The 16850-nt window shown below is 48.4% G+C and overlaps 1 protein-coding gene and 1 long non-coding RNA gene across 9 annotated transcripts in view; one reads left to right on the top strand and one right to left on the bottom strand.

The window, feature by feature from the left end:
• Nucleotides 1-11532, top strand: part of LOC126493611 (uncharacterized) — a 22876-nt gene extending 11344 nt beyond the window's left edge. Inside the window, exons 2-5 of one of the 2 annotated variants that reach the window (XR_007589843.1) lie at nucleotides 538-624; nucleotides 1703-1827; nucleotides 3120-3352; nucleotides 8957-11532. This is a non-coding gene — a long non-coding RNA (uncharacterized lncRNA). Of the gene's footprint in view, nucleotides 1-537; nucleotides 625-1702; nucleotides 1828-3092; nucleotides 3353-8956 lie in introns of those variants that run through there. The other variant, XR_007589842.1, reaches the window with a different exon arrangement.
• Shisal1 (shisa like 1) overlaps nucleotides 11232-16850 on the bottom strand; it is a 60398-nt gene continuing 54779 nt past the window's right edge. For all 7 annotated transcript variants that reach the window (XM_050130635.1, XM_050130610.1, XM_050130594.1 and 4 more), the window contains one exon: nucleotides 11232-16850. In XM_050130635.1, coding sequence (XP_049986592.1) covers nucleotide 16850 — 1 coding nt within the window. In that variant the 3' untranslated portion in view covers nucleotides 11232-16849.

Raw genomic sequence — 16850 nt, 5'->3', positions numbered from 1 at the left:
CCATGTCGATTCTAAATCCAGTCAAGTTGACGGTGAAGACTGATCATCACAGACAAACGGATAGGAGATGGGTGGTGGGCAGATGTGTGTAGATATATAAATATGTATGTCTCTAAGTACGGGTAGGTGATAGTGTAGTGGTTGAATAAGAATCTCAAAGGGTCTGGAGAGATGGCTCAGTGGTTAGGAGCACCCGCTGCTCTTCCAGAGGACCTGGGTTCAATTCCCAGCACCCACATGGCAGCTCATGACTGTCTATAACTCCAGTTCCAGGGATCTGACATCCTCACACAGACATACATGCAGGTAAAACACCAATGCACATAAAAAAATAAAAATAAATGAATAAAAAAATGACCCTCACAGGCTCATAGATTTGAATGCTTAGTCACTTAGGGAGTGACTCTATTTGAAAAGGATTGGGGGTGTGGCTTTGTTGGAAGAAGGGTGTCACTTGGGGTTAACTTTGAGGTTTCAAAAGCCCATGCCAGGCTGAGTCTTGTCTGCTCTCCCTTCCCCTCTCTGCCTTTGGATCAGGATGTAGTTCTCAACTACTCCAGCATCGTGTCTCCTGCATGTCACCAGGCTTCCTGCTTAATGATAATGGATTCAACCTCTGAAACTGTAAGTAGGCCTCCAATTAAATGCTTTATCTTATAAGAGTTGCCTTGGTCATGGTGTCTCTTCACAGCAATAATACAGTGACTAAGACAGATAGATATATGGTTGGATAGGCTGGTGGATGGATGGATGGGTGGGTGGGTGGGGTGGATATGGATAGATGGATGGGTAGGTAGGTGGGTGAGTGGATAGATGGATAGATGGATGGATAGATAGATAGATAGATAGATAGATAGATAGATAGATGGATGGATGGACGGGTAGGTAGTTGGGTGAGTAGATAGATAGACAGACAGACAGACAGATAGATGGGTGGGTGAGTGGATAGATGAACGGATGGATGGTAGACGGATAAATGGAAATACATATAGTCTAGGTAAGAATAGGAAAACTAGTTTGTCTTATCCATCAAGAGTCATTAGACAAACAAGGATGACAACGATACTGTTTTGTCTATAGGCTTGGCTGGTATCTGTTCTCTGTTTTTGTGTGATGGTGGACACATTGCTTTCCCTTCTTGATCCTCTATTTCCCCATTACCAAATGAGATGTTTGGACTGGCTGCTCATTAATGTTCTCTCTCCAGATCCCAGTCTCAATGAATCCATGATTTTCTGTGTGCTGCATAGACCTGCAGGGCTGTGGTAATTTCCAGAGGGCCCCATGGTCTTTGATACCCTGTTCAGTCTTACTACTTCCTCATAAAAAGGGAAACTCTGTTTCTCTGTCCCATGAATCTGAGCTGACCCCAAGGCTGAGTGACCCTCCTCCAACCTCTCTCTTTGGAGTGGTTCTTCTTAGAACCCAGCCGTCATTACACAAGAGGGTTCAAGTTGCCCTGAAGAGAGCTGAGGTCCTATCCCATAGTGGCCAGCATTAGCCGCTAGCCAAGGGAGGGCATGTGGAGCCTCACGCCATCACACCCCAACCAACACAACACAGAGCAATAGGAGTGTAAGCACAGCCCACGGCTTTGCCACAGAACGTGGTGATGGGTGACTGTCTGGTCTGTGTCATGCTGACTCAGAAGAATGCTCCATAGCCAGTACTTTCTAACGAATGGAAATTTATGTTTCTGCAGTTCTGGTGCCCGGAAGTCCAAGATGGAGTCCAGCATCTTGCTGCACCCTTGAATGGCAGAAGAGAATATAAAAGCACCCCTGCTTGCCTGGACCTTTTAATGGTGGCGTGAGTCCGCTCCTGAAGGTACAGCTGCTGAGATCTAAACATGTTCTAGAAACCTTCACCTCACAGTATAGTCACTCTGGGGACCAATTTCTCAACTTAGGAATTCATGGGGCATTTCAAACCAAAGCACCAGTTTTACCTGGAGTGACTCGCAGCACAGGGGGAGACTCTACACCACTGCCCAGAAGGGACCTTGGCTGAAAACTGGATTTTCAAGTAACATAAACAAACTAAATGCATCCATAGATTTTACGCAAATGCCAAATGGGTTAACATATGCACCGTTTGCTTTCTTGGCCGCCTTTTTGGTTCTGTTTTCCTATTTTGTTTGGCTCCTTTTCCTCTTTCCTACCCAGCCTATCCTTGGGACAACGAAGCTCTGGTTTATTCTGCTGAGACTTTTGGCACTGTACACTGGTGTTCAAAGATGCATGTAGAAAGATGCCAGGGGCCACAGTGCTGCGAAAACGCGACCAACAGTGCGCGGTCTGCCGTCTCACGGCTTCTCTGGCTTCTCTGCTTTAATTAACAAGTCCCTGCGACAGTCCTCCTAAAGCCACCTCAGGACACCCTTCAACGCAGCCTTCTAAACAGTTGCAGGGAATTCCTTGTCCTTCCATCAGTCAGCAGTGGCCCGAGGCAATGTGGATGCCTGTGATAGTAGATTGTGCAAGCCCCAGGGAGCTTATGAGTCGGCTATTAGAGTCAGCAAAGGTTCAGAATGGAAACTTTCCATAGACACATTATATCCGCCCCACCCCACCCCACCGCCCGCAGCTCAGGGACCCTAGGGAGTGGGAAGATGGGAAGATGGAGGTCAGGGAGGACCGGAATGAAACTGTGTCTTCTGGAAATGACAGGGACCGCTGCACACACGGACCTGCAGCAGCTGTGGCCGTCTGCCCAAAATCAAGTCAATTAACGCTGAAGCACTGAGGAAAGGAGCTCAGAGCCCCCACCCCTAGCTGAGGATCAGACTCTCGAAGGCCTCTGGGAAGGGGGGGGGGTCAGTTTTCTTTCAGGGTGTCACTGGCCCCCGGTAGTGACACTCCTGTGGATGGCCGCACGTGTAAGAGCATACGTGCAGCTCAGGGGATCTTCCAAAGAAGAGAGAGAGCATGAGGTTTGGAATGTGCAAGGAGTGAAAGTGGATCTGTATGGGAGGAGTTGGAGAAGGACCGGGGAAGAATAGGATCAAAATACATTGTACACAATTCTCAAAGAATGAATAGCATTTAATAAAACCTTTATATCAAAAACAAAGACAATCCATGCTCAGAATATTGATTGTGCCTCCTTTGCCATTGTAGGTGTTCTGGAAGTTGTTGACTGTTGCTACAGCACATGACCCAGTGGCGCACGGCACGTCTCTCCCAGGATAGTACTCCAGGATGACGTGCTGGCATTTCGAGTTGGCTATGGGCCGTGGGTGCCCCACGGAGCCTGGCAAGCGCTGCACCTCAGGGCCAGATGGATGGTTTTGTTGACTGTCTAGACTGGAGCAAGTCGCAGAGGGAACATTACCAACCCGGTCAACTTCAAGGTGCGTCATGTCTGTGGCTACTGTGTCGTGGAGAGCAGGATGGAGCTGGAGAAATGTTCTTCTGAGATCTGGAAACTCTTACTCCATCCAGAAAGAGGAGGCTCATGCCAAGGAGGGAGGCATCTGCCCACACCATTGCTCCACTTCTGTCTCACTGTAAGAGTGAAAGTCACACTGACTGTTATCACGCTGAGTGTTCTCGATGAAAAAATGTTTGTTAGTTGCTCACACATTCTGGAGCCTATCCCCTGTAGATAGAACACACACACACACACACACACACACACACACACACACAGTCAATTTGTTCTCACCTAATACAGAATTCCATTCTGTTCATGCGGGATCAGAGGGGGGGGTGCTCCTTTTGGAATGGATATTTTCAGGTGTTTTCTAGACTCTTCTTTAGAGTTCGGAACAGGCGGCCCTACCCACAGACTTGGCCACAGAGGGCTTGTAGAACGTTCCTGCCAGCCTGGAGGGTGCCCAGCACAGCCTCATCATCTCACCAGATCCTCGTCTCACGGCAGCTTCTCATGATCAATGCCTCTCCGTGTCCCTCGGGCTTTCCCTTGCTCCCTTCTGTCAGTGTGTCCATGTTTGCAGTTTGTTAAAACCAAGACTTGCTTGTGCTTTTGCACTCCGAGTCTCTGCTTTATACGCTGATGTCGACTGTGCCACCTTCTATCAGGTAGAAACGGCATTTTTTTTTTTTGAATGTTTATCCTGTCTCCTGTAGCTTCAGGGCATCTAGTATTGGTTAGGAATAGTTCCCCATGTCCTGCAATTTTATTTTTCTCTGCAGGATTTCTCGCTTCACTTCCAGCCTCTCTTACCTTTCTGTTGTTGTGAGAAAACAGCAGGACCAAGGCAACTTCTGAAAGAAAGCGTTTAACTGGGCCTATGGTTCCAGAGGGTTAGAGTCTGCACTGGCCAAGTGAAGGCATGCTGCAGGAACAGTTGAGAACTTAGTTCTTGTTCCACAAGTAGGAGAGAGAGAGAAAGAGAGAGAGAGAGAGAGAGAGAGAGAGAGAGAGAGAGAGAGAGAGAGAGAGAGAGAGAGAGAGAGAGGAAGACAGACAGAACTGGGATTGGTGTGGGCTCTTGAAACCTCAAAGCCCCACCCCTAGTGACACACCTCTGCAACAAGGCCACACCTCCTAATCCTTCCCAAGCAGTTCTACCGACTGTGAACCAAGTGTTCAAACATATGAGCTCATGGAGACAATCTCATTCAAACCAGAACAGATTGTTGAGGAGACAAGACAAAGGGTGCCCAGCTCCCCCAGCCCAGGGCAGGGGTGGCTTCTTACTGATCCACACTAGAGTCTGCATGAATGATGGGTGTGGTTTTACTATGCCTGCCTATTGAACTTAATTTTATTTTCAATTATTTTGAATTCTCCACCTACACAATCATAACACACTTTCAGGACACAAGCAGAGTGCAGCCAGATTCTTGGCTCCAGCCCAGTTTCTGGTAGAGTCTTCTCTCCTCTCTGACACCTCGAGAGTGTAGCCTTTATTTTTTAACATACTATTTTTTATTGATTATTTGGTAATTTCATTTAATGCACCCTGATCAAACTCACTCCTCATTCTTCCATGTCCACCCTCCCACTTGGTGCCTTCCCCAAAGAAAAGAGAAAAAAAAAAAAGAAAAAAGAACACACCAAGTCCAGCTTGTGTTGCCTGTATACTCACTCACTGGAGCATGGTCAAACTTCAGTGGCTAGCTAGCTCCTCAAAGCAAATGGAGTCCTTCTCCACCCCTGATCCTGCCAGAGGCAGGAACAACTGTGAAAAACTACACTTCAGCATTTTTATCACAATTCTTAAGGCTTCTCTTCAATAGCTTCCTGTCTCTAGACAAGTTCACTTTTTGGGAGTGAGGGACAAAGCTGTTGGAGAAACCATCCTTGCTTCTCATTCTCAATTATGAGTCTGGCATCATCAGTGCCACTGCAAAAGAAGCTTTCCTGCCCCCAACAGTCAGCCTCATCATAGATCATGGGCTTCCACACAGGTTCTGGTGGTAGCAGGGACCAGAGACATCCACACAGTCTCCAGTGGTAGGACACACAGACCACGGTCTTCAACATGGCCTTCGGCGGCAGTACAGACACTAAACATCTATAGCCTTTACTGTTTGTGTTTTTCTTGGCCTTCTGATCTAAACTCCCACGAGACTGGTCTGTTAATCTTTGCTCAAAGCATTCTCGGGCTTCTTCAACTCTCAGCTCCGACCTCTTCCCTATTCTTTCCACAAACCAGATCTAAAGGCTTAAGAACCATGTGGTCAGGTTTGGTACAACAGCTCTGATTCTCTATTCCACTTCTTTACATGGGTCACCTTCTCTGTGAACAAACACAGCCAGCAAATCCAGGAAGAAAAACTTATTTTGGCTTATGGGTTGAGGTGATCCAGTCAGTCAGGATGGGGAAATGGCAGCAGGTGGCTCCTGGGTGATGGGGGCTTGTGACGGACATCAGCTGACACCTCAGCGGGACAGGGGACAGAAGACTGGAAGCAGGGCCAGGTTGTATGTAATCTTGGAGGCCTGTCCTCCCTTCCCTAGGCCTACTTCCACCAAAGCAATCCCACCAGCTAAAGGTGCTGTAACTTCCCCAAACGGGGTGAGTCATCAGCCAGGAACTAAAGGTTCAAAACACTGAGCCCTGGGGAGACATTTCACTTTCAAATATCTCTGTCACTTATAAATAATAAAAATGTGTGGAGCTTGACACATTGCCCAACCGCACTACAGAGGCAACTGTGGGACTGGATCTGAAGGCCGAGATCAGGGAGCCTACAGACACGGTGCTAGGCGGAGGCAACCTCCATCTCTGAGTTGTGCGCCCTGGGAAAGCATGCTGCGTGCTCACACAGTGAAAGGGACAGAGGCCATAAGGGACTTGGCAGAAGAGTCAGAGAATAGAGTTGGATACTTCATGAAGTCCTTTTTGAGGTCACTAATGCCATTCATGTGGGCTTCACTGTCTCAGCTTCGTCTCTAACAGGACCTGCCTCTCGGTGCTGTTGAGTTGGTCCCCCAGATCCCTCCGTGGGAGTCTCGGGAACTCAGGTCCACCCAACCACAGCGGTCTCATATCTTCTTATGCTTGTTTCTCATGTGGTCCCGGGACTGTGTGTGGGTCTTATTTTCATCCTGAAGAGTTTTGCCGAGGATTGGTCGGATGGATTAGCTCCCGTTGTAAACCATCACTTGGCCTTGCGGCCTCTGTGTTGTGTTTGGTTTTTTCTCCCGTGGTTGTGCGTTCATCACCATTGCTCTTTTCCTTCTGTTTTGTGTTTCTCTTACTAGTCTATTTTTGATCTGTGGGAGGTGTGGCTCGCTCACTAGCCTTCAGCTAGCTCCAGCATCAATTTGGGCACAGTTGCTGATCATGAGCTGTCTGCTTCTTAGTCATTCAGACCTTTTCCCTCGCTCTAATCCCCCATCCCTTCACCTCCCTTCACCTTCCTGCCCCTTCCTTCCCCTCCCCTTCCTTTTCTTGCACTCCCCTCTCCTCTTCCCTTGCTTGCTCCCATCAGTACAAGCTCTGGTGGGTTTGCTGCTTTGGGTTAGTGACCATGGTCCATTTTCCTGTCCTTTCTCTTTACTTTCCCCATATATACTCATGCTATGCATAACTTTTATAAATACCTATTTAAACAAATATTTCAACAACATTCTCATTTATTTATTTTCTGTGTGCATGTATGTATATGTCACGGTACCTGTGTGGAGACATCACGCTTCAGCTAGAGCTTTCCATTCACGTGTGTTTAATGGGGTCACTGTGGGGCTTGGATTTGAATGTTTCAACATTGTGATCTTGTACTCTCTGTTGTTTGTTCTCAGATAGGCTCGGAACTCTGCAGACCAGGCTGGCCTCAAACTCACAGTGTTCTCCCACCTCTGGCTCTTAAGTGTTGGGACTAAAGGCCTGACCTACTCATCCTATCTTCTCTATAACAACTCCCACTTATCTCCTCTCCTCCCACTGATCCCTGGCAAACATTCACATATTAGTCATATCTTTGATAAATTTTAAGCATGTTGTAGAAACAGAACCACCCAGTATATAGCTTCTATATAATATGCAGTATATTACAGTATATATAAAATACAGCATATTACAGTATATAACTTCTCTATAATCTATAGTATATTGCAGTATATAACTTCTATATAATATACAGTATATTACAGTACATAACTTCTATATAACATACAGTATATTAGAGTATACAATTTCCATATAAAATACAGTATATTACAGTATATAACTTCTTTATAATATATAATATATTACAGTATATAACTTCTATATAATATACAATATATTACAGTACATAACTTCTATATAATATATAGTATTTCACAGTATATAACTTCCATATAGTATACAGTATATTAGAGTATATGAATTATCTATGGTATGCAGTATATTAGAGTATATAACTTTTCTATAATTCATAGCAAATTAGAGTATATAACCTATATATAATATGCAGTATATTACAATATATAGCCTTTATATAATATATAGTACATTACAGTATAGCTTCTATACAATATACAGTATATTATAGTATATAACTCCTATATAGTATATTACAGTATGTAACATCTATATGATATCCAGTATATTACAACATATAGCCTCTATATAATATAGAGTATGTTACAATATGTAACATTCCCCCTCTGAACAATAATTTCCAGATTGCCGTATATATCATTTTTTATCGCTATAGTATTCTGTGGGGTGGACGTATCACAGATTTTTAGTCACTGACCTGGAGAAGGAACTCTGTTTCCAGTCTGATGCCCTTATGAGTGGAGCTGGAGTGAGCAGTGCAGGCTTTCCTGTGGATTTTAGTTTTGAATCATCTGGAGCAGATGCCTGGAGAGTGGCTTCTGGGCTATGGACTGGCTTCATGTTTAGTTATTAAAGATTGACCTCATTTTTAATTACAGGCAAGTGTGTGTGTGTGTGTGTGTGTGTGTGTGTGTGGAGAGAGAGAGGGAGGGAGGGAGGGAGAGAGGGAGAGAGAGACTATGTGCACTAAAGTGCAGTGTCTGTGGGGGCCAGAAGAGGGCGCCATACTCCCTGGAGCTGGATTTACAGGCAACTATGAGGGTAATGTGGCTACTGAGAACTCAGGTCTTCTGGAAGAGCAGCCAGTGCTCTTTAACTACTGAGCACACCCCCCTCCTAGTCTCCCACCTTAAAAAGAAACTGATAATTATCTCCAGAGTGGCTTTGCCACCCCCTGAGATATGGATGTTACCCCCTTCTCTGCGTGGCCACCAGTTTGCTGCAGTTCTCGACGTGGCTGTCTGTTGGGGGTTTTGTGACGTCACGCTGCAGTTCCTTGTTTCATTCAGTTACTATGATAAGCATCACTACCAAAATCAATGCGAGGAGGAAGATTTTGTTTTGTTCCCCTCCCCCTTACCACTGTAGGTCCCAGCCCGTCACTGAGGGAAGTCAGGACAGGAACTCAAGGCAGGAACCTGGAGTGGAAACCACGGAGGAACAATGCTTATTGCCTCTCTCTCTCGTTCATATTCAGTTACATTTCTTCTACAGCCCAGGACCACCTGATCTCACCCACAGTGGACTGAGCCCTCCAACGCAAACCAGCAGTCCAGGCAGTCCCCCATGGACACACACACAGGCCAGGCTGATGGAGGCAATTCTTCAATTGAAGGTCCCTCTTCCCAGGTGTGTCTACTTGACAACCAAGATTAGCATCACAAAGACAAGGCTTGGGCTCTGAGCGTGGGAAGGGAGTGAGACTGCAGCAAATGAGAAAGCATCCCATGTTCATGGACAGGAAGAGGTGGTGGTGTTTAGATGGCCATGTTTTCCAGGCTGATCTGCAGACACAAGGTCCCTCTTGGCACCCGGATGGCTTCATCCTACAGTTCACAAATTCCACAGGGAACCAGAACAGCCCAGACAGTATGGAACAGAACAGAGAGGGCTCAGATGTCTGCTGAGCCATGCTAACCAGGACAGTGTGTTCTTGGCATTAGGAGGTGTATTAGTCACTAGGATAGAATTTAGAGTTCAGAAATAAGCCTCACGTTTATAATGAGTTGACTTTTGACACACGACGATTTCTCATGGTACTGGGACTAGTGGATGTTCACATTCAAAAGCCCTAAACTTCACCATATGCAAAATTAATTCAGGATGGACCAAAGGCTTGTGTGAAGAGTCTAAATTATCAAGCTGAGAGAAATCTTCACAGACTTGCATTAAGTTAGTTTTTTTAGGTATAAGGCTAAAAGCACAGCCAATAAAATAAAAATAGGTTAATTGGCCTCCCCCAGAATCATTTGCCTTCTGTGCTCTCTGGAGTGAATATCTCTTCATGTCTAGTTTGATTTTTTTTCCTAATCATTTTCTCATCTCTTCTCCCCGTTCCCTCTCTCCCTCCCGCTTCTCCTTCTTTGAGACAGGGTCTAACGAATCTCAGGCTACCTCCACCTGGCTGTGTAACTGAGGGTGATGTTGGTCGTCTCATCCTCCTGCCTCTGCCTCCCAAATGCTGAGATTACAAGCCATGCTTCACCACACGCCATTCATGTCGTGCTGAGGACTGAACACGGGCTCTGTGTGTGCTAGAGGAGCATTCTCCAAACCGAGATCCACCCCAGCCCTAATGTGATGCTTTCTTGTTTCTCTCTGAGTTTCCTTTATGTGTTTCCGCTGCTGTTATTTGTTGCCTTTGTAGCTGCAAATGTTTTCCTCTCGTCTATATAGGGCTTGTCTTTTCTTCTTTGTAACAGGACCTGTCACGGAGCAGAGCTTTCTGGAGGAATAATTGATATTTTTATCATGCTCTTTCGATCCATGCTCAAGGTATGTATGCCTATCTTTGGTTTAGAATTTCTTTCGATGGTTTTTTTGTTTGTTGGGGGCGGGGTTAAGTCATGTATGCACGATATTTTTATATCTGCATCTAAGTATTTAATTTGGGGTGGAGGGGCTTGTGGCTGTTACAGCATTTTAAACATTCCTGTTCTTATGTTTGATATGAGTAGGTAGAAATCAATAGGTTAATGGCTTCTCATCCAGTGTTCTGCAGCTTTTTAAACTCATGCTTCTGAATCTCTGTGAATTCTTTAGAATTTTCTGCGTCATATGCAAGGGGGATTTTTTTCTTCCTTTCCTACCTCCTCACCCTGGCTCCAGCACTCAGTACTACCCTGAACAGCACAGATGGGTGCAGGCATTTCGCCGTGCTTCTGGAGTCATTTGCTTTTGATTTTTTGAACGTTTTTTTTAAGAGTAGCTTCAGGTTCCTAACACCACCAGTGGCCCTCCCCCCTAAACACACCTAGCGTCTCCAATTCCAACATTCCACTGGAGCCACGTTCACCCACAGTCAGTGACCCATGTTCACCCCACGGTCAGTGACCCACGTTCACAGGTCATCATCATCAGGCTTCTGGGTTTTCCAGAGGCTCGGCACACTTCCTGCTCTGTATCCTGTGGGTTTGGACACAGGTGTAGTGATAGGGACCCAACCTTACAGCACCATGTGCGGCTACTCCAGTACTCAGAGCAGCAGGACAGCCACGCCCAGCCTCCCAAACCTTATCCTGCTGTTGTTGCCCTCACCATGCGACCCAGGCTGCACCCACTCAGAACAGGGTCTGCCCGGCCCTGTTTTCTCTTTGGGATCTCAAACAAACCTTGAGGGGTTCAGGATGGACCTGTGACCCCGCCCTCTACCCCTTGTCTGAGCCCCCAGATTCTGGTGCTCTTTCCCCCTCAGCCCAGAGCGAATTAAACCGCTCCAGTTCTCAGTGTGTGTTCGAAACATCAAAACCAAGTGCAATCAGGAGAACAGTTCATTTGACTTCTCCTTTATTAAAACTAAGGACGTCATTATAAAAACCACTATATAGAAAGACAAACGCAGCGAGACAGCATCGGTGTAAACACGCCGCTAATACATCAAATTCGGAAGGGGGACGATTATCTGATATCAGGTTTTTGTTTTTTGTTCTTATTTTGGTTTTCCCGGTCATGGGCTCTGAGAGAGGCTCCCCCATGCCTTCTCCATATGAGCCTGGCGCTTCTAGCATAGAGATGCCTTCCTGCCCCACCCCGCCTACCTGGCTTTGTCCCACTGACCCAGGGAGAAACAAGTCCATTGTAGGGAGGTCCCTTGCCCCTCTAGGGTGGCTGGGCTCTCACCCTGCAGCTTTGTTGGTTAGTGCACGTTGCCCATACGCTCACCTGTGGATATGAGATGGGGACATAGCCCCCTCGCTTGAACACAGACTGTGGGGAGAAACAGGAAGAGACTGGGTGTGAGAAACAGAGATGCAAGCCTGAGAGTCAACCCTAGTCAAGTACCGGCTGTGACCAAATGGGAGGCCATGGTGGCCCTGTGACTCCAGCTGCTGGTCCCATGTTTAAGGTTGGCGCTGGCAAGGGGACTCTGTATGTTTTGGAGGGTGGTGTTAGTTTGTCAAGGGTAAACGGGTCAGGGTTTTGACATAAAGATAGGAGTGTTAACCACTGAGTGACTGACTAATGGTTAGCCCACTCAATCACCAAGCATTTCTAGCACCGGCTACCCTGGCAGGAATTTGGACCGGAAACAGGGTGGGGCGGGACAGGCAATGCCACTTCCAAGGTCACTTTTGTGGGAGGGATAGATAAACGTTCTGTGTTTATTTTGTGAACAGGAGTGTTTCTGTTAGGCACGGCAAGTCAGGTCCGTCGCAGTGGACCCCAGCCTCTCATGGGGCCACTCCATGTTCTCTGATGGAACCCGTCTAGACACGGGAGGGACTTCCGGTGGACACTGGCGACAGAGAGTGGCAGGGGCTACTCAGCAAGTGTCTGCCGAACAGCTGAGGATTTGTGCAGCATGTGGGTGGTACAAGTCCCTGTGCTGACGGCCTCAGCTGCCAATCTTCCCAACCACAGCCCAGGAAACGCAGGCACATTGTTGAGGCTACAGAAGGGATAGGAAACCATGGCGGCACCCGACACACAGTAGGCATAAAGGCTCGTTTTCTAGAGGGTACGGGGCGCCACCTTGGCCCTGTGACATCATCTCCTCATGGTCGGTCCTCTGACAAGGGAGACGTTGGCACACGCGTGGTGAGCTGTGTGACTCAGTCTGAGGTCGCTGCTGCCCTGACAGAGCTTCCTGGAAGATGCCGTGCTGGCTCCCTGCCCTTCACACACACAAGAAATGCCCTGGGAGGCCACTCAGATAGTCACCTGTGCCCAAACGCCTGGGGAATCTCATGTTTACCTCCCAAGCAATTCCTGTTAGTGGGAACCAAGCAGCCAGATGGAAAAATTAAACAAGCCAATAAGAAATGTCTGGAAGCCCGAGGCTCTGGATCCTCTCACAAGCTCTTGCAGAGCTGGGGACCAGCTGTAAGGAGTTGTTCAGAAGACAACGGCTGGGATACCAAGTGGGGCTTGCCCTCCTGGTGTGGACAGGGGTGGGGACTGGTGGCAGTCAACACAGGGCACAGCCACATCATATCCTGCTGTTTGCAAGGACCTGGGGAGGGGCACTGGACAGGACGACTGAGAACCAGCTCTCGACTGAAGGCCACCTTAACCACCATCCCTGGCTTGTTTTCCTGGTACATCAAACCCTTCTTTCTACCTTGGGGCTAAAGATGCCTGATGGGTTTTTGGATAACCTAGAAAGTGGCGCACAACTGGACACATCACTGTTTGTCTGCAGTCTCAGAGTTTTCAATGAACTAGATCAACATCATGTGTGTGCATGTGTGCATTGGTTCATATGTAGGTGTATATGTTTATATGTGAGTGTATCTGTGAACACGTGTGAATATGTGCACGTGGCATACATGGGTGGGTATGCATACATGGGACTCTATATCTGTTCTCTTCTATAGTATGTATGATTTCACAGGTGTTTATTACTGAGCATGTAAACATGTGTAAATTACACTCACACGTGTGAGTATACGTGTGCACATATGGATATATGCATATTCGTATAGATGTGAATGTGCATATGTGTGGACACACGAACATGCACAAGTTATGTTTATGTGTATGAGTGCATGCATACATATTGTGTAAACGTGTGTGCTCATGGGTATGCACATGTGTGTGTGTGTGTGCGTGTGTATGTGTGTGCGCGCATGCACTCCTGTTTGGATTAAGTGCTGTTGCACACTGGCGACAGTCACCATCAGATGCTTGGCCACTCCCACAAGGGATGAGCAAGACATTTCCCTGGTGACTACAGCCAGCTAGGGAGGAGCTCTGAATGGAGGCCCCAGAACGCAGATGACAGGGCATAAAACTGCTTACTAAGGACATACAGTCCCCGTGGGAAAAGGTCAGACAGACACAAGGATGTCCCATGACCCTCCTTGAGCACACAGTGTCACCAGCTTCTCTGCTTCCTGTAGCTACTTGTTGCTACTAGAGTGTACTGTGGCCTGAGGCTTACAGAAAAAAGGCGGGGGTGGGGGACACAGGCAACTGGAGGAGGCAGAGACAGCTCAATAAATATTCAGGAACTTGTCTCTACTCTGTGTCTTTTCAGGACAGGCTACTAACTGACACATCTGCCAGCCACAGACACCCTGGGCAGGGGGCAGATTCTCATCGTGGCCTCTGGGGCCTTGCCTCCCACTCCAGGGCTCACAACCCCATGGACACAGCTCTTGTGTTCAGTAGCTTTGTGAAGTGGTGTGGGGTAAGACCCTGCCCTCTAACCCTGGCTTTCCAAGTGAGGAAAGGAGGCTTGGAGAGGCTAGGTGGGTAAGCCAGTGTCACCTAGCTGGGAAGGAGCAGGGTGCCCAGGGCTGCAAAGTTGAAGCCTATGCTGACCTCTGGCAATCAGGGTATTCCTGTGTCCTGGACAGTGTCTAGACTCTTAGCCCCAGACACATATCTGAGCAATATCATAAATGAGAGATGCAGACGTACATAGGTGAGAGATTCAGGCCATCAACCAGAATCTTCGTGGGGACCTTCAGCTATTCCCTAAGAGACTCCTGATGGAGAACCCCACTGCCACCCAGTACCCTACTGTCTGCATGGCCATGGCCTCCTGTGTCTGAGGAAGGATGCTTAGTAGCCCTGAGGCCTGTGCAAGTAACTGCCAGAGTGTCACTCAGAGCCACCCAAAGCCAGAAGTCCCCTCAACATCCGGTCTGACTCCTTCCTGTTACTACTAGGGAAACTGAGGCAGGAGGGCCCCAGGTCTTGCCTGTGATCTCTTTGTTCAGGTGACATCAGGATCTGTGCAGTTTAGGGGAGGATCTCCTTTCCTGCAGGGGGCCTGCAGGTGTGGGCTGGTCCAGCTGGTCCACTGCTAACAACCCTTAGGGTAATGGTTGCTCTACACCCTAGGATGCTTCAGCATGCGGGAGAGGGTCCATGCCCATCTTTAATCAAGATCCAAGCATAAACTTTCCAGGCTATGTGTGGGGCATAGCAGTGCATCTCAGGGAAACAGGCTAGGTGAAGAGAAAGAGGCCTTTGACCCAGTAGGCCTCTAGAGTCAACAGAGTGACCACTTCCATATCCACAAATGGGACCATCTCTCCCTCTTGTAGGGCTGAGATCATGAACAGCCAGCCGGAACAGAAAGAGCTTTGTGCTCTAACACACAATACTTTCAATGAAGAAGCACTGTGTGTGTACACCATTATGGCAAACACAGAAATCTGCATATAAAACCATCCCTTTACCTCTGCCGCGCTTTGAGTCCTGGCCACCCTAGCTTGTCTGCGTCTAGGAACCTGACAGGCATGTGGCTCCCACGGCCCCCTCTTTGGCTCCTCTTCTCTAGATACCATTGCTGGTCTTGTGTGTCATTTGGACCCGGGCTTAAAGATTCCCCAACCATCCAAACCTCCAACATAGTCTCCACAATGTGATCCCCGTGGGCACCTCCACCCTGGCTCTTCCTTCTTGCTGTCCCTTGCTCACTGTCCCCTAGAGTGTGTGGCAAGCAGGTGGCCCACCCATGTGGGGCTATCGCTGGTCAAGTGAGGCTCAGCTTCAAGCAGGGTGGGTGATGGGGCTGAGGGCAGGGACATTTGACCTCATTGATAGGGGTGGGGTGGCCACGTCTACATTGACAACGCGCCCTCTGGAGAGTTCCAGAGTCACTTCAGGGGGATGTCTTTTCTTCCGTGTGCCCGAGGGCAGTGGGTTTGAGGCGGTGATGGTGAACTCCGTGGGCAGATGTTACGGGTACCCAGACTTACTCGGAAAACCCCCATTTTAAGTGGACAGACTCATAGAACCCTCTGCTCCGGGTTTCCTTAGGAACCTTCACCCTGCCTGTGTGGTTTTTTTCCCCTTTTAAAGGTGCAGCACCTCAGGGCAGGACCTGGCATCCCTCACTTCTGGATCTTACCATTGCCTGGTGCATGGCAGGCGTGTGGCTAGTGTGAGCTTGTGGGGGAGGCTCAGGCAGTGATGGCGGAGGACCTGGGTGGTGGGTGTGCTGCACTCCTGTGAAAATGTCAGGTGTGTGCTCCAGTGACCACCGTGGGGGACCTGGGTTATGGGGCCTGTTACACCCTGGGAATCAAAACCTGGACTTGGGTTCCTGTCACCTGGGGGCCAAACTGTGGAGCTGGCCCATATGACTGTGGCACCCTTCCGCAAGCTACACTGTTTCCAGAGGTGTTACACGCCCACCTCCCAGGAACACAGCCAAACCTAGGCTGCCCAAAGCCAGCTGACATGTTTCCTTAGTACTGCTGCTGTGGGAACAGATTCCACCAGAACCCATCCTTAATGGTATGCTCCAGTTTCCGCTGCCTATGGCACGGGAAGGCTGGGCCCTGTGCCTGTTCCCTCCCCCAGCTCACAGCTGCTGACCACGGCAAGAGGCCTGAGCCTCAGACAAGGGCACGGCCAAGACTCTTCAGTCACACGGTGACATGTGCCCATCAGAGAAACTACAGCCAGTGGCGACGGGGCTCGATTAAACACTAGCTGAACGAACATATAGAAAGAACACCCTGATTACACACGTGCGCGCACACACTCACAGTCGATATTCCGACACGGATAGGCCTAAGGGGGCCACTATTGGGGGGAGTGGAGAAAGGGGGAACGTCAGTGTTTGGACCATGGTACAACTCACGGCCACAAATCCTTCTGGCTGGGGTCAGCCAGGGCAGCTAAGTGTTGTTCCTCTCAGTCCACACCGAGTCTCTTCTCAGAAGCCACCAGCCCAAAAGAGAACTATTGCTTGCAGACAGGTGGCTCAGAGCCCCTTTCCTGTACCCTGTCTGTCCCCGGACCCTGAGTTTGCTCCTAATCTCAGAAGTCCTCGGAAGGGGGTTCTGGGCACAGGTGGTATTTCCTCTTCTGTTACCACGCCACTGCCCCGGCTCTCCCTGGTGTCTTGGTTGAAGCTGTTCTTGGAGGCTGCACCAGGAGCTCTGGGTCTAACCTCCTCCATCCTGAGGCACAGCAAAAGGGTTTT

Source organism: Alexandromys fortis, unplaced genomic scaffold, assembly GCF_014885135.2.
Source record: "Alexandromys fortis isolate MF-2015 unplaced genomic scaffold, M_Fortis_MF-2015_v1.1 scaffold_28, whole genome shotgun sequence".
NCBI classification, from domain to species: Eukaryota; Metazoa; Chordata; class Mammalia; order Rodentia; family Cricetidae; genus Alexandromys; species Alexandromys fortis.
The sequence above is the reverse complement of the archived record's forward strand: the minus strand, read 5'-3'. Positions and strand labels throughout refer to the sequence as shown.